Genomic DNA, 23,875 nt, shown 5'->3' with positions numbered 1-23,875 from the left:
TTCCTCATTTGGCACAACTTTCATATCATTTACACTTTATCACAACTCGATTTTTTAGCTTTTCGAAAAATGGATCGTGACGTAGACTAACTGAAGAAAGTAAAAATACGATAAACTTTTCTTTTTTACGAAAAAATAGAGACTCAAGAAATTTAAAACATAACAAATGTATATTTAAAATATTCCAACTATAGTTTAAGTTTAGATACATCAAGGGAAAAAATTAGATGGGACAAAAGACATAAAAACCATACTCTTGAATCTAGGTTCTTTCTCCATGACACCTCTCCATATTACTCTTGTCGTTGACCAATATCTAGTAAATACCTAAAAAACATGTGAAAACTAGAGCAATAAATAGTCTATTTGTAGGCTCGTAATCGTGTCAATGGCTGATGCAAAGGGTACTATTTTAAATCTAACCTTAAGGCATAATCTGGTTCAGTTTTGAAAAGATACTTAACTTTGGTTTATGCACTTGTGTGATTCCACCGATTTTATGAAGGGTGAATCTCAATAAACTGACTGTCCATTTCTACTCCACACACAAAACATAAAACTAGTCTTAGACTTGAACACTCCCCTAAAAGACCTGCTAGATCACAAGTTAGTAAACAATAGAAAGTTGTGGAAAACCTGTGTTTGAGATTCATACCAGAATTCAAAATTTGAATTAAGATCCAACCTCTATTAGCCCTAGCATTTTCCTACCTCCTCTACCCCTGAACCCCCGTGATATAATCTAAGTCTGACATCCCACTTTCGTGATGAAAACATGAGATTTTAATATACTGCATAAATGTAGTGCATATAAAAAGAAATATAAAAAGAAATAATTGAATCGGTCATGTCATCATCTTTTTCTGGTCTTACATGTCCGGTTTGAAAGTTGACTCCATAAGCCTTCACTTACATGTCCGGTTTGAAAGTTGACTCCATAAGCCTTCTGTGAAGGTGTAGAGATTAATTTCATTAAAATTAGTGATCTGTGAAGTGAGTTATCAAACGAGGAAAAAGGCTGCACACCTAACTTCACTTCCAGAAAACGTTCACTTTCCTCTCCTCCATTAAGGGTGTTAGAGAGCTCCACTCCCTTCAATGTCTTTAGTAAATTTCTTTCACTTCCTCTCCTCAGTCTATCTGTATAGTAGACATTGTTGGATTCAAGTCTAGAAAGTCAAGGTATTTTTAGAATATAATATATATGTAACATTTTATATGAAAGATTAAATTAATAAAAATTAACTTAAAAAACTGAATGTATTAAAAAAAATAAAAATAAATAAAAAAATAAGGAAATGGCAAATGGATAAATGGTAAGAAAATTACCAAAAAAAAAATCCAACAAATCTAAATTTCAACACTCAAATAGATTGACATTTGTGAAAAAAGAAATACTTCGGAAACAATCCAGTAGTGAAACTATTTTGTTGACTATGGTTTTTTGGTCTAGCACAATCTTGAAGTAAATCATAATCTTAACTTAAGGACGCTAAACATCAATATAATGAACTGACTTAACATTTGTTAAAAAGAAAATACAAGTTTGAGGCAAAGCATCTATAACATTTTTGTCCTGTCCTATGCTATTGGTACATATATGACATGAAAATTGCTTTTTTTTTTTCATTCTAACTTACTTGATTGTAGTACACGTCTATACAATCCATGAGTCTCCTGCAATTACAAGAAACTTGTTCCCAGAGAGAGGTCATTTAAGTTTGAGAGAATCTGCGAACGAGTTGTCCCAATTTGTTGAGCAATTTCAAGCTGCTCCTCCAACGGTATCATCTCGTAGCTGCCACAAATGCGAACATAATTATGAGCCATTAATCACATAATACAACCAACCAGCCTCAAACGAATGATCATGGGTTTATGAGTAAGGAATACATCTCCATTGGCATGAGCCCTTTTGGGGAAGTCCAAAGCAAAGCCATGAGAACTTATGCTCAAAGTGGACAATATCATACTATTGTAGAGATTCGTGATTCCTAACATGGTATCAAAGTCATGCCCTTAACTTAGTCATGTCAATAGAATCCTCAAATGTTGAACACAGTTGTGAGCTTTGAAGGTGTAGTCAAAAGTGACTCAAGTGTCGAACAAAGGGTGTACTTTGTTCGAGGGCTCCAGAGAAAGGAGTCAAACTTCGATTACGGGGAGACCGTTTGAGAGCTCTATAAGCCTCAGGAGAGGCTCTATAATGTACTTTGTTCGAGGGGAAGATTGTTGAGGATTAGAGAGTCCTACATTGGCTAATTTAGGGAAAATACATCTCCATTGGTATGAGGCCTTTTGAGGAAGCCCATAGCTTTGAGAGCTTATGATCAAAGTAGACAATATCATACTGTTGTGGAGTGTCGTAGTTTCTAACAACTTTGTCTCACTTTAATTGAGTCGACTAAAAAGGTTCAGGACAACTTACTGGCATAGTAATTCACAATCGACAATGCTGTCTGGACCACTTCGATGAACCTTTCCATTTGAATGAAACTGGCGAAACGACCTTGGATTTAAACCACCGACATGGGGAACGGCATCAACAAGCTTCTTTTGTAATGACTGCAGTCTACGAAATGTGAGTTCATCAAGAGGTGCAATACAACCAATACTTCCATCAAGGGTGCCAAATAACAAAGCGAAGCGATTGGTCTTGTCAGAAACTGTACTACTGCCTCTATCTGAGGTGGTCGACAACATTTGTAGCCGTAGAAACTTCGTCACATGAGCACCCACATGAAATTCAGCTCTTGATAGAAGCTTCTGCCCTTTCCAACTCTCAGTCGACTTTGGTGCATAATAAAATATCTGTTGTGGCATATATATATATATATATATATATTGGTATAAACAAGCAATTTGACATGTCTCATTGATGCCACCATGATAAGATTTACTCCAAAATACTTCTAAGAAAATGTTAGTTTACCTGAATATTCTTTTGATCATCAGAGACAGTAAGACTAAGAGTGCTTCCATCGATCAGAAATTCTGTTGCAAAGCAATCTAGAGAACCAAAATCCTTCGCCAACAAGCTAAGTTGAGCTCCCTGTTCTTTCCAACTCAGAAAGTAAATGCTCTTGTGTATATCACCAAGAAGTATGAAATTCTTGACCTGCAGAAGTTCCCACATACATACACTAAGAGAAAGGCTTGAGGTCAAAGAAATGTAAGACTGGAACTTCGTCCACGTGAATAGCAAACATTTCACATTTCTAGATTTGTTATTAACTGAGGCTAAAGTTTCAAGAATGTGGTATTAACTGAAAAGACGAGATCCAAAGCTCAAGTTTGTATGTCATTAACTTCCTCCCCATTCAAGAACTTAAAAACATGGGCCATACACATTGTTAAATAAATTTGACCATTAACAGCAATACTCAAGATCATCTGCCTAGATTTAACATGTAAATCATATATAAGAGATTAAATTGCAGTGAGAAAGTAGAACGTACAATGTTCAAGCTCACAACATATAAGGGTGGAACGTCGTAAAACGCAATGCCATTCAACTCTGCACCAGTCCACTTGTGTAAGATTATTTTAGGACCAGAAGCTATCAATAGATGACCTTGCAGAGAGGCTAAAGCAGAAATAGCACCCTTCAATTCTTTCGAATAAACCTCTGAAACCTGAGAGAAGACAAGAACCAAAGGTTGAAATATCAACCGAGAAAACACAGAATTTTTTTGAAACCTTAAAAAAAAAATTTCCAACATTAACCAACAGAAAAGAAATGGGTAATAATATGGTTAAAGAAAGTTCAGAAACAATATTCATAAATATACCAAGGTCTGCGAATTATCAGCATCTTTTCCAACTGAAAATAAAAGCACTCTTCCTCTTGCAGCAACATCCTCCCCTTGCACATATGCAGTTCCAACTGCTAAAAGTATTTCATTCTCTTTTGTGGTTGTGTTCTACAAAATAAAAGCCACAATATCATTATTTTTAATAAAACTAAAAGACAGATATAGAAGCCACAATGCTATAATGAGGTGTTAAATCTTATGATATCCAGGAGTTACTTCTCAAGATCACTCTATCCCTTTAATGTCCGATTGTTTATCCCAAGCTAGATACTCTATGAAACTGCGAATAAACAAGCATGAAAAGAACACTCGTTTTCATTAACGTTGAATTTTACATATTTAAATTGCCCATATATATGATAATGGTTATGTTTGTCTTTATAATATAAAATGGTTGTTCGAGGAACTTATATTGAAGGAATGACTTTAAACCCTAGCTTACCTAATATCTAGGTATTTAGTTAGATATGTTTTTCTATATTGTTACCTAGTATTTAGGTATTTAGTTAGATATGTTTTTCTATATTGTGTTACCTAGTATCTAGGTATTTAGTTAGATATGTTTTTCTATATTGTTACCTAGTATCTAGGTATTTAGTTAGTCTCTCTATTATAAAAAAACACATGTACCTCTCTAAAAATGAAAAAGAAATATGAGTACGATAATTTACACTTGCAACATGGTATCAGAGTCATTCTATACTAGGAGATCAGATTAATCGGCAAAGCCTTAATCAGAGTCATTCTATACTAGGAGATCAGATTAATTGGCAAAGCCTTAATTAGAGTCATTCTATACTAGGAGATCATATTAATCGGCAAAGCCTTAATAGCTACTAATTTTCCCTTGACCAAATTTATTTGGAGCCTTCATTACTACCGATCTTCCATCTTGACAAAATTAATTCGGAGTTTTCATAGCTACTGATCTATTGATCTTCCACTTTGACCAAATTTATCTAGAGTCTTCATAGCTACCGATATTCCACCTTAACCAAATTCATTCAAAGCCTTTGTAGCTATCAAGTCGTGTTGATATTTTATCAAGGAGAAATTAGAGAATAGATAGTTTGCATGAGTTGTGCCCCCATAGTTCAACTACTAGATGTATGAACAAAAGAACTTTGTAGTTCAATGCTTCATGAGTTAGTATTCAAGCTGGGAACATGATATCTATTAGCTTGAGGGAGAGTGTTGAAAAAATGACCTGAAACTCTAGCTTACCTAATATCTAGGGATTTATTTAGATTTATTTTCTACAATTATACCTTATATCTAGGTATTTAGTTAGGCTTTCTATATTATAAAAGGTACGTGTGCCTTTCTAAAATTAAGAAAAATGTGAGCAAGCTAATTTACAATAGCAACAACTTATATCACCTACAAACATATACAAAAGATTGCATTTGTTTGTTTATCTTTAACTTGGTATCTGAACCAAAAACCCTAGCATTAGAACCCAAGCTGCCACCAAAACCCTACCCACTATCTTTTAACTACGCAGGCTACTTTCTTGGAGAATCCAAATTGAAACTAGCAATTATAGAAAGATGAATGATCATGACAACGATGACTTGGAAAATAACAAGAAAATGGTGGGGCGTAAATGGGTGTTTACCATAAAATGTAACTATAGTAGTTTTTTTGCAAAGCCATTTGGTAACCAGAGGCTTTAACAAACAACATGGGATTTATTATTAGAAGATTATTGCTCATGTTGATAAAGTTTACTATCAGTTTTAACTCGATTTTGCCCTTGCACCAACTTGCATAACATATGCTATTGGTCTTGAAGAGGAACTTTTTAAGTTTATGAAACATAAGTCGACTCCCCAAAGGATGATTATCATACTTGGATGAGTGATGTCAACATACAGCCACTAGTGATGTTCCAAGTGTCTCACTATAGTCATTCTTGCAAGAGAGCCGACATGAACCTAGCTCAACCGTCGTTTTCTCTTGAGGTCAGAGGTTCAAATTCTCATCACTTACCTTTGTTGTACTCAACAAAAGCCATTCATGCAAGAGTAGCAAAATAGCGTAGGAGAGGAATTCTACAAGAAACTTAGATGCCATGTGAACTAATGAACATTTTGAGAGAATGCTAATTCTTATTTCATATGCTGGAGTTAAAGGTCAAAGGATTAATATGCTTGTGAATGTAAGAAACTTACACTACTCATAATACAATATACATGCTACACCAATAATTAATAAACAGTAGCTGTCCATATTTACGAAAATAATTGTGCTACTTTAGTTTTCCTTATTTATAAATGATCTTTCTCCTATATCAAAGAGCCTTGTATAATTCCCAATATAATTACATAAGTATAATATTATTTTTCTTTTGTCTACAACTATTAACTCATCACACCCTAGTGAAAAAGAATTCCAAAAGACAGCTTGAAATTTGGGGTGTATAGGATCACCAAAAATGACGAACATGGGAAGGGGAAAAAGGCAAAAGAACTGACCAAAAGTGTAACAACGCGAATGGTAAGGGCGTTTTCAGAACTGTGCATAGCAATTGTAGCCCTAGTTTGCCAAGGGCCACCAGACTTTTCTGGTTCCAAAATCCGAATCTCAAACTCTTCCACTGAGTAAGTTTGCTGCAGTTCATCAGCACTCAAGTTATGATTCTCAACGTGACCAGCATCTTGATCAACCATAGATGAAAGCACTTGATTCAACGGCTTATGAACCTGCAGAAGATATGCCACATCATTGTTACAGCATAAGTTTGCACTCCGATGGGGAAGAAAAATATACAGTTATTAAATTAGGCTCCACAGCTTACAAATCATTAGTTGAGCAAGGTAATTCCGGGGGTAAGAGTCATAATTAAGAGTATATCCCAGAATGTTAATCAACCCCTTTTAGATAATCCAAGTGGAACTTACAACACTTTTCTGCCACCAGATAATGGTCCAAACTATATGAAAATTTATGTTTCCACAGAGGGGCAGTACCACTCTCATTTGTTTCTTGCTTGAAGAAATTTGGATATACCGTATTATGTAACAATTTGACTAAAAAAAATTCTCAAACCAACATAAATAGGATAACAAAAGAGGACTAATCTTCATGCAAACCTGGTCTTAGAAAAAATAAATATCATTTTCAAATACAGAAATGTGTTGTTGAGAAAACAACTCCTTAACTCCATCAAAATCAATGAGAACTTGGGAGAAGATGACAGAAATCTGATGAATCAAAGAAAGAAAACTGGAACAGAAGGACGCTGAAGAACCGCCTGAAACCTAATCAGAGAGCGCTAGGAAGGAGAGGAGAGATCTTCCCGTCATCAACAATGCAATTTCCTTTGTGGGGGGAGTCTTAGAAAATTAAACTAATCTGCATCTATTTTTACTTTATTACCAGATCATACCAATTAAATTGTTAAAAGAGAATTCATTCTTACCAGATATTATAAAGATAAAAATTAATAATATTTTATATCCGTAATTGTCCTTCTACTGTAGTCTATATTTATTTTGAATAAGAAACGAAACTTTTGATTGATGAAATGAAAAGGGACTAATGCTCAAAAATTATAAGCACCACAAATATTTCTTAACTACCATACTCCAATATAACAAAGTTAAATGAATCAACTCTCATCCATGGATGCATTAAATATTTCTTAACCACCAACAACCATATTAATCTTTCTCTAATGATACTCCAATGATACTATCAAATAAATGATCGAAATACAAATCATTATTACAAAATATCATAAAAACTTGAATAATATTTTAAATTAGCAATTGTTAGTCTAATAAAAGTTATATTATTCGCTTGTAGATGATGTAACTTCATTTTAATTAGTGGTTATTGGAAAATATGACATAAATGGTTAAAATAAAGCATAGCATTATCAAATAGGAGAATAATAAAATAGATCAAAATTTATCATTAACTTATGCTAATTAAAAAATATATTAGCATACTATTTAGTAATGTATTTTTTATTGGTTAGAAATATGAAAGAAGTTCTCCACAATTCAAATGTGTTCAATTCCTATTTCGTTCCCGAACAATTTACAATAAACATCAATAGGTTCCAAATTCCAATTGAGGATTCAAAGAATAACATTCCTATTTCCATCCTACGGGTAAAAATCTATAAATGAAATATAGATAATGCACTAGAGGTTACATCATAATGTGAAAACTTCGTGACAAACATACAATAAAGGAAAAACGGGAGAAGATGAAGTACAAAAGTTCTTTATTCTGCTGCGTAAGTCATTAGTTCATATGGAAGCAAAAATCAAGATAATGAAAGAAAATTTTACTGTGAGCTCTAACTCTTCAGATGATGTCATCCGCAGTACACAGCAAAGCATCAGTTGTAGTGTAAGCATGTAGAAGCAAAAAAAGTTGAAAGAATGAAAATATAGAAGTACTCACAGGTGCTGAAATTATAACGGGGTACAGATTCTTCTCGTGAAAGTAGGTGACCTGGTGTGGTGTTCCTTTCAATGGAACCTGAGCAGAATTCAAATATTGTGCACCAGCTAAAGTTAACGAAAGACGAACAGATTCAAATAAAAATAAAATTAGAATGGGGAGGGGGGAACATACTTTCTGTACCGGCCAGTAATTATCATAGTTTGATGTAGATGGAAGTTGACAAATCTTTAAAACACCCTAGGACATGCAAACACCAGTAAGTGCTAAGAATCATACACAATAACTGTGGGTGGGAGGGTGAACTAAAACAGGACACTATAAAAATTTCTGACCTGTGACGTGACATATATAAGTCCATGGTTACAGTTGACATTATGTAGCACTGTAAAGGCAACGATGGGTCCATCACATAGCTGCGCAAGGCAAGACGGTCTTAGTAAGGAAATTACACATGCCTTTTTAATTGCCATAAAATAAATCTAAATCAAAGAAGAAAAGGAAAGAAAAAAATAATTAAAGTCTAAGCTTCCCTCCAGAAAGCATGCTAACCAAAATTACAAGACTAAGAGTTAAAAGAATATGTCAGGTCGACACAACTAAAATTTTTTAAATTTTCATAGATAGCTTGCGAAGCAATAGAATTATGATCATCTTTTCACATCAAATAACCAGCCTGAATGAGAAAGTAACGATCAAAGTTCAAAATGAATTTTGTGACTTGTCATTAACCCACAAATAAAAAATAATAATTTTCATAAGAGCCACAAATAAAAAAGAATAAATATAGACAAATAAAACAAGAAAGACATGAAAGCTTGTCTGACAACTAACACTCACTTTTTTCTTCCTTTGGAAGCAGAATAAAGTATTGTCAAGACAAATGAACCCGATAAAGAAGTTAACAATTTCACATGTACCAACAGACTAATTGTAATTAATGGGACTAAAAATAAATAATAGATCCTCCAAAGGAAACTAAGATAGGAAGTATCGCAACTTGTCAACATCAAACAAAAATGATATTTCAAAACAAAATTATAACAAAAGGAATGCTAACGCTTCATGTTGTCTAAACCTCATGCACTATCAGGAATAAATTAGACAAGTACCTGAGGATGAATTCGAAGGCGTTCTCTAAATACCATAAACCAAGCAGGTCTTGACCCACAAAGAAATAACCCCTGGTAACCAGAAATATTCTTGAAAATAGATAATCTACGGGACAATGCTCCATTTGGCATATCATCCCTTCCTTGTATGTCCAAGGGGACACGAAGAAATCTCAAATTTCTTAATCTAGAAGAACTCATATTACTTGAGCTATTTTCCATAGAAACAGAATCATCAATTTTAGAGGCAGTGTCTGAACTCTCAAATAAATAAGCATGGTAACAAAGAATTGTCCCGTCTGTCAATATCCCAAAAAGAAATGGGCGGCTATGCTGCCCTGACCACCTCTGCATGGCTACCTCAGTGACCTTCATATTTTGTGAACTTTCATTCCTACCATTGTTATTCAATTCCTGAGAATTTCCATCCAACCTCTCAGAACTTTTCTGTGAGTCTGATATTTGAAAATCAACTAAATGTGATTTTCCAGAAACAAATTTATCCACATAGAAAACGCTGGTGAAATTAGGCACATCAAATATTTCAAGGTCCCCACTATCGTAACAAGCAACACAATATATGTCACCCTGATCTTGGAGTGAGCCATCAGTACCATCAATTGTCTCCCCAACTCCTGTAGAAAGCCATGCATCTGTACTTGTCATCCGAAGCCAAGGCTCAATGCCCTTATCATGGTAAAGAGTGCAACAAGATACACACTTTTTTGAACTCCCAAAGGCGGCTGGTGCAGATACAGAAACAGAGCAAGAAGAAGGATCTGTGACAAAGTAAAAGCATGTGAAACACAGACACAAAACAAAACATTGTAAACATAAATGAAAGTGTGAATAAAATAACAATAGTCCCTTAATCCTTATACCAAAGATAAACAACATTAAGGATCTTATTCAACACACAAGTAACCCCAGAAACATAGACAAGGACAAGTAACACAATACAAAATGCTGAAACATGTCAATTTTTTTTAAAAAAAAGTATGACATGGACACACGTATTTGGTTTTTTATTTATGTTCTCTAAATGGTTTTTTGTTTATGTTCTCTAAATGGTTTTTTATTTACGTTCTCTAAATTTTCCCAACCCTGTCGACAACAACTACCATCTGTCTTAACTAAAAAATTCATCATCATGAATTCGCAAAATTTTCCACAATATTTTAGATTGAGCTAAAAGAATCTATGTTCGCTATTTAAGTAAATGATGCAACTCAAAATGCCTTTGGATTTGGTAGGATACATTGGCATGATGTTCGGTTTAATTTTGATGTTATTATGTAATACATGGATATGCAAAGTAAGTTTCAGATGAAGGATTTAGGAACACTAAAGCACTTCCTAGGAATGGAATTTGAAAGATCCAAAAAGGTAACTTTGTGAATCAAAGAAATATATTAGACCAAGGACCTAGGAATACTAAAGTACTTCCTCCGAATGGAATTTGCAAGATCCAAAAAAGGTAACTTTGTGAACTAAAGAAAACATATTATTGATATACTAAGAGAAACAAATTTGGTTGGGAGCAAGGTAGTTGAGACACCTATTGAACCAAATTTGAACATCAATTTTTGTCCTTTGTGCTTCATCGTTAAACCATGCCTGGGGCATACAAACATGGGGTTGTCCCACCAACTATGAAACATCAATTTTGTTAGCAAAGAATAAAACTTAGTAGAGTAAACAAGTTTCCTGGCAAGTAGCAACTAAGATGACAATATATTAAATTAAGTAAATATACAATCTAATATGATAACACATTGTCTCCGCTCACAATTGGAAGATCCTTCAACATACCTCCAACAAGTAATCGAATACTTCCATCCGTCATAGTCAGCAAGACATATGGATCACTAATAGATGCAGACAACACAGTACAACCTTCAGGACCATTACCAGATTCATTGCCAGGGACTACCAAGTTCAAATCTTGAGTCATAAAAGACCCATCCAAAACTCGTGCACCAGTTTCATAGACCTGGATAACTCGACGCCTAAAGAGGCAAACAAGAGGTCAAAACATTGAAAAAAAACCATACTATTCTTTAAAGGAAAGGAAACTTTATCCAACAACAATAATGAAATAAAGAGAAACGGGGAGTATAGACAAATCAAAAAATAAATGAATAGAAATAGAAATAAAAACATTTATTCTTTATTAAAAAAATGTGACCTTGCTTTTTAAACATTAAAACCGAAGTAAGATTTATTTTTTCATTTTCTAGAATTCAAAAATCATTTTTGATAGGAAGATTTTATTTGCTTCATGTTATTTTCTTTCTAGCATATCAATTAATTGTTTACAAATTTTATTTTCTTAACATTTTATCCAAGAGTTAGAATTTCCTTCAACGTCTTGTGGTCTCTTACCTTTTGAAGAATAAAATGTTTTAGCGTTCTTCTTAATCCTTCGCTTAGTAGCGCACATTGTGAGCTATCTTTAGAACATTATAAAAGATGACATCCTAGATACTCATATAGCAAATATTAGGTAATTTACGTAACTGAAATAAGGTAGCACTCACCTTCCAAACAAGTTGCCCGCAGCAATTGTTCTCCCTTGCACAAAGTAATCAACACTCTCAGTGACTTCTGTTAGGAGATCTCCAGTTTCAAGTACCTGTCAATACAATAGTGATAACATTGAGAACACAGATGGATATCTATTGGTCATTGTTATATGTACATTGTGTATTGATGTAGATAGTCAACTATTTGTCTAGTTATTAAACAATCCTTGGTTCAATGCTTATCTATTTATGTGTGTGTGTGTGTGTGTGTGTGTGAATAACGTTATGGTACACACATGAATATAGGAGCTTATTACTCTTTTTTCCTAGCTTAAGGCTATATGTGTGTGTGTGTGTGTGAATAACGTTATGGTACACACGTGAATATAGGAGCTTATTACTCTTTTTTCCTAGCTTAAGGCTTCCATGTATTCCCTAGTTCAAACAAAAAACTTCCTAACATTTTGTCTTTAATTTCTATTATGGCTAGAACAAAACCAAAAATGTTTGTTTTCCACTCCTTTGTTTTTTCCACCTTTTATATGAGAAAATTTTATTGATGTGTGAAATTTAAGAAGGGATGTGTTAAACAAAGCTTCTCAATTCACAATGAGTGACTACATGAAGAAAAAGTATTAGACAATTTGCACCAAGATAAAGTGTGGTAACTGATAGGAGCTTATTACTCTTTTTTCCTAGCTTAAGGCTTCCATGTATTCCGTAGTTCAAACAAAAAACTTCCTAACATTTTGTCTTTAATTTCTATTATGGCTAGAACAAAATCAAAAATGTTCGTTTTCCGCTCCTTTGTTTTTTCCACCTTTTATATGAGAAAATTTTATTGATGTGTGAAATTTAAGAAGGGATGTGTTAAACAAAGCTTCTCAATTCACAATGAGTGACTACATGAAGAAAAAGTATTAGACAATTTGCACCAAGATAAAGTGTGGTAACTGATAGGAGCTTATTACTCTTTTTTCCTAGCTTAAGGCTTCCATGTATTCCGTAGTTCAAACAAAAAACTTCCTAACATTTTGTCTTTAATTTCTATTATGGCTAGAACAAAATCAAAAATGTTCGTTTTCCGCTCCTTTGTTTTTTCCACCTTTTATATGAGAAAATTTTATTGATGTGTGAAATTTAAGAAGGGATGTGTTAAACAAAGCTTCTCAATTCACAATGAGTGACTACATGAAGAAAAAGTATCAGACAATTACACCAAGATAAAGTGTGGTAACTGATTGTCGAAGAGCTTTGTATATGTTTGTGCCTTCTCCGTGAATCCACATATGTGTGTTGCATATGAAGGTATTGAGGATCCTTTTCCAAAAATTTTGAACATATGTGTGTTGCATAAATAAGTGGCTTTGTGATTCGTTATTTTTTTTTTTTTTTCACAGCTGGCTTGTTGTAAACAGATTTTTCGTAGATTTTCACTTGTGCTAATGGCTTTATGCACTATTTTTCAAAAGAACTTTAGGGTGATTTCCTTTGCATATTATTTTTGCTAGCATGGGGTTTATTTCTCTGCTTTGTTGTGTAGGCCAGGGAATGTTGAGTCATATTGTCCCTTTCGGTGATGTGCCGCAGGGGTTTGACCAAGGGAACTATCCAAGAATGCCTCCTGATGTTTCTGTGTTAACCTCGACATCCTCCACGGTGTAGATTCCTTTTAGTGTTGCTTCGGTGCAATGGAAACTGACCACAACATCAACAAACAAATCTCCATTGAAGCAAGAGTTTATATTGACCATAAGGGGAGTCTTTGATGATGTTGATGGTAGAGAGACTTTAGTTGGTATCAAAACCTACGAGTTTTTCTTTATTCGGATGGTGGCTTCTATCAGGTCTATACATGAGTTGGAGTCTTTTTGACAACCTCAACAGAACCTCCACATGCATCTCCTATATGTTTCAAAGCTTCAATATCCCAACGATTGAAAAGGAGATTTTTTATTTTAATCCATCCATATGAAAGACCCACTGGGCCGCTCGAGTGTTTCTGACCATGCTTCTATATTTCACCCTATAGTTTCCAACTTTCTTCAAACTTTTTTGTTACAAATTAAAGAGACCTTTTCATTTGTCTTGCAATGAGGATTGTCTTGTCTACTCCGTAAGGTTTTAGATTACAGAAATCGTTGAGCATGGATTGTACACTCCTGTCTATTATAGTCGTAAAAAGATTTCTGTGTAATATTAACCATTGTGTCCCATATGATATGAATAGGAGAGGCGGGAAGCTCAGTGTTTATCATCTTGCCAAATCTTCAACATAAAAATATTCTACTTTGTACAGGATGAAGTAATACTTTTGATCTATGCAACTACTTGAACCCATCTGCATAGAACATAAAAATGACCTTGAAAGTAGTTGGACACTTGAGATTGGAGAGGGATAATACATATGAAAATCTTAACTGGAAGAAGAATCTACGGAAGAGGAATAGGTGTTGAGGGTTCCATTGGGTGTACTCCTAATAAACTAGAATATTAAGAGTGAAAAATCCTTTGCCCCCATATATTACATACAAGCTTCCATGGAAGGTTCTACTTAGCATCCTTACAGAACGCTATAGGAAAGAAAATTAAGAGAGTGCGAAAGAAAGTCAACGGAATTCACTTTTATTTCTAAAATCATGAGAAAATAAATTCACCACCAAACCCTATCGACACCATAAACCTAAAATCAAATCAAGAAAGAGAAAAAAGAAAAAAACAAATTACCATTGTGCGAGCCTCAAGGCTTATAATCAAATATGCATGATACTCATCATCATCTGAAAGCATTCTAGAAGAATCAGCACTACTACCACGAGTATTTTTGTGGTAAACAGTCCAAATGCCTTTACAACCTGGGAGCTCAACCTGAAAATCCCATAAATGCACGTTTATGCCAGATATGGCTACTACAATCGTAGTATTGTCAAGTCAGAATGTCAACAAACCGAGGGAATATTTGCTGATAACCAGAACTTTCTTTCTATGGATTTATTTGACTGTTTTTTACAACCGAGAACAATGGTTCAGTCATATAAGAATGGTATCATTTACAGTATTGAAACAGAAATCAAAGTTTTTAGCCTCCTTCGCAAGACATGAAAATGTAATCATAATAATTCCACTTACTCTATAAGAGAAAAGAGAATAACTTCAGGATTATAGCCTGCGGATTTTCAAACATAATGCAAACTAACAAATACTCAAAGATACGAAAAAAGAAAAAAGAGAGAAAAAAAAAAGACCAATTTGAGAATATGAATACATCCCAATTTAAAGACAAGGGTGAAGTAACCAAAAGCTGGAGATTGCTCCTTGAGTTATTTGGAAACACACAATACAATTTAAAAATCTGAAAAATTTTGTGTCAACAAACCAAAGCAAATGAATATTAAAAAAAAACGAATGATTTTGATTTTCCAGATCCACACAACATAGAATACAACTGATGGCATAAGCCAGGAATGAGGGAGCTTTAATTGCAGCATCTTTCTGACATATTAAGGCTGCTGTTTATAATAATCCGGATAAGAATATTTTACCATAAAGTTTTATTCACATTCATACCTAAATGGAACGCATCTTATTATAACATTTTTATAAACTATATATGTTTTATTTTGATAAAAAATTAAAATTTAATCCATACATAAATTAACTATTAATTTTTTAAAAGAAACCATTTTACAGTTCATCGTCTATATATCACAATATACCTCAGTAATCATTTCAGGGCGAATTGACTGCCGAAGAATACATAATGCACCATTTTTACCATTACCCGAACAACAAACCTACAAATTATCAAAGAAGAGAAATTACATATCTTCTTTTACTGAATACCAAATTTCACAAGGTTATTAGGTTACTAACTAGTTCATAATTGCTTTGTTTGGCAATTCCAGTGGCATTAGCATCTGCATTAATTCTTAAACCGTAGGAAAAGTCCTTCAGAGGCCCAATATTGATCAATGAGTCTCTAACAGCGAAAGAAAAGCTTTTCTGCGTGCATGAAAAGAACTTGATGTCAGGAAGCCAAGCAGCAGGAATTCAAATAAGAGTATAAAATTCTGAGCAACATAATGTCCATCTATATTCCTGGTTATGGTTCACTATCGAAACTAACATTCATCTTTTCTCTCTCCCTCTATCTCTCTCTCTAACTCAGATACTATATAAAAATATATTTCTCTCGACGCAAATACAACTATTAGTAAGTTATTGGAAAAGTTTATGCCTCGTCATTGCCAAAAGAATTGCTCGTCACTGTGATGCTTAGATAAGTCTTATTTCTCAAACTCTAGCCAAATCTTGGTGAAGGTAGACGATAGGGTTTATATTTATTGATATTAATAAGTCAATACATTATTTTTACAAGTCAAAAACAGTAAACCAATAACACTTGAAATAATTAACTCACGATGATTGTACAATGGGAACATACTAACTAGTTTAACTAATCAACTTCAAACTAAACCTAACACAACCTGACCATACAAACCGAACAAACATTTTTGCAAGTGCACATGATGAACCATCATTAGTGGGTTTATTTGTAACATTCATCTGGGAACCTATAAATTGCAGGTATTCCATACTGGGAAGTTCTTGATTGCTTATCTCTCTCTCTCTCATTTTTGGCTTTTATCGGAGCCTTTGGATCCTTTTCAATTTATTCATAAAGGTAAAACATCTTCGAAACAAGAGAAGAGGATTAAGAAAGATTGAAACTTTGTTCACATTGTCCATTATATATAACCTGAGCAGATTCCGTATTATTTGAAACACCGTACAACGATAGCTCATCCCCTCCAACCATATCTTGTAGAGCATCAGAAGATGATCTACGCATTCTCTTTGATGTTGGAGCATCAACTTCAATATCTCCAACCTATAAAGTGTACAAAATATTAATATGCAAGGCACTGAAGACAACTTGGAATATGTACGGATAAGCTAATCTCAACATGTAATGTTCAAGGAAAGAAAATTTCAAATGAACCACAAATGAACTTATTCAACTACATATTTATTAGTAAATGAACTTCCTTATTCTCAACGAAAGGAAACTCGAATAAAACTTCATTATCTCCTATCAATTCAACTTAAGACCTTAAGTTATTGGAGTAAAAATAACATCTTAATGAGACAATTACCTTAATCAGCTAAACTACAAATTAGCGGAAGAATCTAAATATTAGTTCGTGGAATATAAAATTTCATATGGATAATAAATGAACTTATTCAACTCCATACTTTATCAATAAATGAACTTCCTTCTTCTCAATGAAAGGTCATATGCTGATATTTGTTAAATAATAGAAGGAATGCTCTGCGCTAAAAAAAGAGAATACACTAGCAGCAAATAAACAGAAACTTAATTATTAAAGAAAAGAAAATAATAATAAAGGGTGCATAAAATCAAACTGACATAAGTGTGATTGCGTTTGAAAAACAGGGAGAGTAAGAATCACCAAATGCAAGGAAACAACATTTAACTAGAACTATCCAAAGTAAGCAACAAAAGCAAGTCCAAAGTAACTAGCAAAACTAAGTTCATGGAGCCTGACGAACCTCGTCCTTTAGACTGGATGCCAATCCTGAGGATCCCACTCCACAACTAAACTGTACAAGCAAACTATCTCCCAATCGACTGCCCAGAAAAAATAATGAACTTCCAATTGATGCAATGCCCTACATATCATTTCAACAAAATATAGATAGATAGATAGATAGATAAACATCAATTTAAATATTTTTTCATGTTTTCTATCAATAGCAGAATATATATATTTAAACATAAACATCGCTTCTGAATCAAGCTAACAACTAAAAGGGAAGGGCAACGTAGTTTCATGGTATCCAGGCTGAAAACTACAACATATCTAACTAACCGATGTAAGTACTGAAGCTTTAGACTTCGAAAGATCAAGTCTCTGCACAACACTGCAAATCAACAAAGTATATTATCCCATGCTAAAAATGTTCCAATGAGAGAAACTGACAATTATATTGATAATGCTTTGCTAATGGAATTATATGGGCACCAAGAAAAATGGAAGTACTCACCGTCCATCATAGACAAGTGCCAGCAATAATAGTTCCCCAGTTTTGGTTGACAGCAAGGCCACATCATTTAGCAACCATGTAGCATGGGCAGCATCCAATTCCACATTGAAATTTGATCTAGGCATATCTTGACTGAATTACAATGACGAGAGCATAAGTTGAAGCAAAAAAAATCAAGAGATGAAAAGGCTATACCAAAAAGATGAAGTAGCCCACAAAAGGGCATTTATTGCACACCACTGCAAACCTCCTTTCAATCCTGATAACTTACTTCATTCTAACCAAGGACCCCAGAAAACAGCCTGAAACTCCAAAAACAAAATAACCCTACTTCTACCAATAAAGATAAGATCGGAGAAAAACTACAGCAACAAATCCCTACAGTAAGTGTTGGGAGTAAAAGAAATCCAAATTGTCAACCTGGCCCAACTGTTCAAGGAGAACAAAAATTGTGCTTAATAAGGTGGTCAAAATTATAGAGAACCAACAACAGGCAAGACGGTTTACCAGAATTGACCTTTGAAAAACATCAATGGTGTTGATTTTCTAGCAAGCTTCTCACAAAAAAGGTAGAATTTCTCGACGAAGGGAAAAGGGGGTATTAAGAAGAGATGAAGGAAAAAAATAGTAAAAAAAGAAAATTAATTTAAAAAAGAAAGAAATAAAGCACAAGAGAAGAACCCCAAAGGATGCAAGAACCACAACATTTTATCCTGAATAGCAAAATTAAGATAGCATCTCGACAACTTGCAGAGTGTGGCAGGAAGCTAAATTAATAGTCTCCAGCTCAATAAAATTTGAGCAAAACTGATGTGTTCAGTCTTTCTTATTATTTAGTAGCAAGAGTTTACAGTATCTTTGTAGTTTCCCAACTCTTTTAGTTCGGTTGTTAGGTTAGCTTTGTTTTCCTTTTTTATGACAGGTTACTTAACTTTGTTAGTTAAGCCTAGCTTTAGTTAACTTAGATAGTTAAGCCTACCTTCCAGTTTATCCTATATACATGGGGCTTCATCTTGTATTTGAGGCAATAATTCATTAATGAAACTCTCTCAATATTTGTTCTAAACAAAAAATAACAATAATAATAATAATAATAAATTTAAAAATAAATAAATAGTTTTGAGGTGGCAAACATTGAAAGGAATCCAGGGAAGTAATGGAATGACAAGAAGATGAAGTCCATTAAATAACCAGGTTAAAGAAATCAAACGAAGGGCACTGCACAACAATCCTCAGTAAAATGAATTTGAATGCCATTCCTACTTAATAAAAAATTAACAAAATAGATGAAATTAGGTCGACATTGAGGTATAAACTTCCAAGGACAATGACCAAAAGGGTACAGGAAAATGCTCATCAACCCTAAACCTCTCAATCACTCAAGGAAAAAGAAAAACAACGTTCCACAGATAAATTATCCAGCATTACTGAACTAAATGCCAAAATTGATTTACCTAATGTCCCAGCATGAATACCAAACTAAAAACTGATAAAAAGATATAAGACAGATAACATGTTTCTTTCTATCTGATAACATGTTTCTTTCTATCTTTCCAATTTCAAGGAGGAGAAGAGCATAATTATTCAAAGCCAACATGAATAATTATGAGAGAGAAGAGGTAGGAAATAGTCACGTAAATATAAAGAAAAAAAGTAGATAAATAAACAAAAAAAAAATGAAAATGAGAGAGAAGCGCAACCTGCTATCAGGGGAAACAGCATAATTATTCAAAGCCAGCATGCATGAAGCTGACTGAAATAGAAAACAGGTCATTAAATTACAACACAAGTATGATAACAACTCCAATGTTAAAAACCAAAATGTAAAGTGGAGAAAGCCATAGAGGACGAGACCACTCACACAAAAAATTACTTCCAACTTTTTTCTATTTTTCCTTTCTTTTCTTTTCTTTTTTTTTTTTTTTTGGCGGCGGACAAATATTTTTTTTAACAGAAAATAATTTGTTTATTAAAAATACTAGAACATAAATTGAATGCTACCTGACTGAGATAATGAATACTATTTGCACTGACAACAAGTACTCCACCAATTGGTGATGGCACCGCAAGTAGCTTGTAAGCATCATGAGGAAGGTTCTACAGCAAAGTAAGGGAAACGGTAAAAGCAAAAGAAAGAAAATTATTGTCAATTGAAAGAGTTCTAAGAAAAGAAAAATTAATAGTAACTTGTAACTAATTAAGACCCCCTCACCCCACGAGTACCATGGAATTTGAAATTGAACAATGAGCATCTTGATCAAACAATAATCATTTTACGAAACTTTTTGTGCAACTACCACCATTTCCACACAATTGAAATAAATACAGGCCACAAGATTAACCCAGCTTTTGTCAAGAATTGATAGACATAACAATGTTTTAAGAGATCAAAGGTGGGCAAGAGGCTTTTCAACTGATACAATGTGTCACGCATCACTGCTGCATGACATGTTAAGTCTCAATTTTTAAAAAAAAAAACCTCATTATAAAAAACAAAATCAAAGTATTCCTTTCTTTCACAATAAAACAAAATTTTTATTGACAAAATAAAAAATTACAATAAAATTTATAATAACTTCCAAAAGTAGAACATAATAGCCCAACCAAAACCAAAAAACAAAAACACACAAACTCAAAACAAAAGACCATAAAGAATCAATACAGAAAAGTAAAGCGTGTCACTTTTCTAAATATATATTTTAAAAACTATTATCTACATCATCATTAATATCACTGATGTAATCAACTCACTCTTAACTTCTTGTGGTACAAGCAAATATAGCTAAAACACCATAACTCACGGTACATCAATATTTATACTATAAGTGGATGTTTATATCTTTTAGAACTCAAGAACAAAGTTGTACAACCTATAGAACAGATCCTGTTGAAGTACAGCTATAGTGGATGTTTATATTTTTACAAATTGACGTTATTCTTCTAGCATTTCTATAAAGTATAAAGACTCCAAGCACGTTCTTCCATGTACAGTGGATTGGAAATTTATACGCCATTCAGCTATCCAGCTATTAGCATTCATACGGCATTCCAAATGAAATAAAAGCCATAATAATGCCCCGTTTCTGGGCAAAATAATCATACTGAAACCATATACCTACATGTAGATTGGAAATATTATCATCGATATGGATAATGATTGATATACTGCTATTTTAGTCCAAGAAACAAAACTGTTCATGGATATAATGAAAAGAGTCTATGATTGATACACTATTACTCGTGATTCAAACTATCATTTGATAAAAATGCTATATTTGTAATTTCAACGCCCAATAAAACCATGTGTAATTTCTACAAAAATGTCGATTAATAAAAAGGTCTAAATGAAATAAATTATTTGATAAAAATACTATATCTGTACAGTTTATGTTGGTGAAGTTTATGAGCTTCCAGGTAGGACGGATCCAGCTTTATACTTACATTGGCAGACCATATTAGAGGATGCTGCTTCAAGGTTGTGCTAATACTTAGCGCAGAAATCATACACGTGTGATGCTTCCATGCAACACGGCCGGCCCAGGTAAGTTCCTGCTCATGGAGGATCACCATCACAGGTTCAATATAACCTAAAAAATAGAGAAAACTTCCATCAGAAATATCATACAAGAAAGATTGATTCAAATATTGATCTTTTCATGAAAAACTAAACTTTATTTTTAAAAAGAAGAATGAAACAAACATTTCATTGAACAAGTGACAAGTTACAAAGTGAAAATGTACGAAAACCACCATCCTGAACTCTAATAAAAAAAACAGAACCCCACACTTGAAAATGTAAATACAAAATCTACACCAAAATTTCATGGAATACAAGAAGTTTAGGGGTTCTAGTAAGCGATCTTTGGTTAAAAAGTTCGTACATCAAGCTTGTCCTCTTGTTAAGATCTTGTTTCATAAAGAAGCAAGGGGAGATGAAGAGATATTGAAATTCAATTTGTCAGAAAACTAATCCATCACATTTCTATTACTAAATAAGCTCAATGATTTGGAGGAGAATACAATGGTTCGTTTGAATCATGGGTTTCGTTTGGTAGGTATAAATATAAATGTCTAAGATGTTAAATATTTATATTTGGACATGTAAGTGAGTCAGCGACTATTTGTAGGATGGTGATGAGTTTAAAATAAGTACTCATCTTGTCAATTGGGGTGGACTTCCCTTCCTATTTTCTATGGGGTAGGGGGGTCTGGGAATAGGATCCTTCAAACACTGGAATAATGCTCTCTTTTGTTGAAATGGCTTTGGAGATTCGTGAATGAAGAAAGTTCTCTATGGAAGGTAATAACGAGTGTGTATGGAGAGGAGGAAAATGGGTGGTTCACTCTTCTTCCTGAAGGGAGTACAGACGCCACAATCATGCTCAGGTCTGCATGAGCATTTTTCGTTAAATATAACATCCTCTTGTAAGCCACCAAAAAATATATTGGCGCCTTTTTGAGGATCTTTTATATTGCTTCTTCTAATCATCTGATATCCAATGCTCATTCTGCTTTCAATGAGACAACTCTTGCTGAGTGGGAAAGTAATTCTAAGATGCTCCTATTGATCAGAAAGGGTAAGCCATGAACATAATGCATTACGGCGTCTTGATACTCCATTTATTCCAAAATAAAATATATGTTTTCAATGAAAAACTTAATGAACAATTTAAACCAAAGAAGAATGATCAACGCTGTCAAAATTCTTTAAATTCTTCTAAATGTCCCCATCGTTAAAATGCTATAGGATACTAAAAATTGAGACAAAATAATAATAGATTAAAAAAATACAACACGAGGGTTAAAATAAAGCAGGATAGGCAAAATAGAAAATCAAGGAACTTCCAATACACACTCACCATGTACAAATACAAAATCCTTTACATGCTTCACATCCAAATCCCTTAGGTTAATTAGGTATGACGATTCAACTCGAGCAGAACTTGCACCTACGTTACCGCAAGCTTCATCATCCACAACCAAACCGGAACCAGCCTAACAAACAAATCATGAGAAACCAAACTTTCACTAAGATAAATGAAAGCTACAGACATGCAAGGCAAAAAAGAAAAAGAGAATTGCAAAAGGAGCCTAAGAAAACTAATATATTTCAAATTTTAATCTATCCGCCATAGGAAGGAAGGATTGAAATTCTTTCGTGGATGCTTGACCTAACCATTCAAACTTATAAATAAAGCTACGGATAGTACACCATATTTTATTAGAACATAGGAGCATCATTTTGTCAAGTACTTGCCATGTCAGTAAGGAGTTATCAATATGGAACAGATTCAGCATGCTCTACCAACACTTGCAAAGTTAGATTGATTATTACCAATCGACGTAGAAGTTGTCTCATGATGACTATTGTTTTTTACCCATGGTACCCCAAAAAAGTCACATCTTGTACTCACTCCTCCAAGAGATGCTCTAGACTGATTTGTTTTTAATCTATCAATTATGTTTTTCTCAAAAGATACTAATTGTAAGAGATCAAAAAGGAATATATGAAATATGGGAGAGGAGGTATCCCAAATCCCAAGGGGTTACAAGAAAAAACTTCCCAATTGGCAACAATATGGAAAAAATCATAATTACAAAATTCTTTAGACTTGGATGCACCAACAGGAAGAATAAAAGTTAATGGTGTCCCACAGTTTGTTTCAATTCAACTCCAGTCCATTGAACATTATTTGGTTTCTTTCAAGTCCCACCCACCAAAGGAATGAGCACATTGCGTTACTTTCATGACATTTTAAGTTAGAACCCTGTAAAAGTTGAACCACCGCGTCCTTATGATGATGATGAAAACAGCAACTAATGCCAAAGAGATTGAACAGCTTTGCCCAGCAATCTATTGCAGTGGAAGAAAACATGCCAATGGCTTTCATGGCTTTCTTTTTTTTTTTTTTTTTTTTTTTTTTTTTTTTTTTTT

At 33.7% G+C, this 23,875-nt stretch overlaps 1 protein-coding gene across 4 annotated transcripts in view; it reads right to left on the bottom strand.

The window, feature by feature from the left end:
- Positions 1-717: 717 nt before the first annotated feature.
- LOC111439584 (cleavage and polyadenylation specificity factor subunit 1) overlaps positions 718-23,875 on the bottom strand; it is a 28,479-nt gene continuing 5,321 nt past the window's right edge. For 2 of the 4 annotated variants that reach the window (XM_023077198.1, XM_023077200.1), the window contains 23 exons: positions 22,800-22,935; positions 21,382-21,527; positions 19,942-20,037; positions 19,641-19,693; positions 17,941-18,072; positions 17,766-17,817; positions 17,446-17,565; positions 16,631-16,762; positions 15,745-15,873; positions 15,588-15,665; positions 14,599-14,739; positions 11,887-11,981; positions 11,159-11,355; positions 9,347-10,125; positions 8,570-8,650; positions 8,409-8,474; positions 8,235-8,312; positions 6,293-6,520; positions 3,792-3,923; positions 3,459-3,635; positions 2,933-3,118; positions 2,429-2,811; positions 1,415-1,798 (listed from right to left, as the gene is read on the bottom strand). In XM_023077198.1, the coding sequence (XP_022932966.1) occupies positions 1,684-1,798; positions 2,429-2,811; positions 2,933-3,118; positions 3,459-3,635; positions 3,792-3,923; positions 6,293-6,520; positions 8,235-8,312; positions 8,409-8,474; positions 8,570-8,650; positions 9,347-10,125; positions 11,159-11,355; positions 11,887-11,981; positions 14,599-14,739; positions 15,588-15,665; positions 15,745-15,873; positions 16,631-16,762; positions 17,446-17,565; positions 17,766-17,817; positions 17,941-18,072; positions 19,641-19,693; positions 19,942-20,037; positions 21,382-21,527; positions 22,800-22,935 (3,732 nt within the window). In that variant the 3' untranslated portion in view covers positions 1,415-1,683. Of the gene's footprint in view, positions 1,141-1,414; positions 1,799-2,428; positions 2,812-2,932; positions 3,119-3,458; positions 3,636-3,791; positions 3,924-6,292; positions 6,521-8,234; positions 8,313-8,408; positions 8,475-8,569; positions 8,651-9,346; positions 10,126-11,158; positions 11,356-11,886; positions 11,982-14,598; positions 14,740-15,587; positions 15,666-15,744; positions 15,874-16,630; positions 16,763-17,445; positions 17,566-17,765; positions 17,818-17,940; positions 18,073-19,640; positions 19,694-19,941; positions 20,038-21,381; positions 21,528-22,799; positions 22,936-23,875 lie in introns of those variants that run through there. The other 2 variants (XR_002709816.1, XM_023077199.1) reach the window with 2 other exon arrangements.

This window comes from Cucurbita moschata, unplaced genomic scaffold, assembly GCF_002738365.1.
Source record: "Cucurbita moschata cultivar Rifu unplaced genomic scaffold, Cmos_1.0 Cmo_Scf00097, whole genome shotgun sequence".
Classification (NCBI taxonomy): domain Eukaryota; kingdom Viridiplantae; phylum Streptophyta; class Magnoliopsida; order Cucurbitales; family Cucurbitaceae; genus Cucurbita; species Cucurbita moschata.
This window is presented reverse-complemented; position numbering and strand designations above follow the sequence as displayed.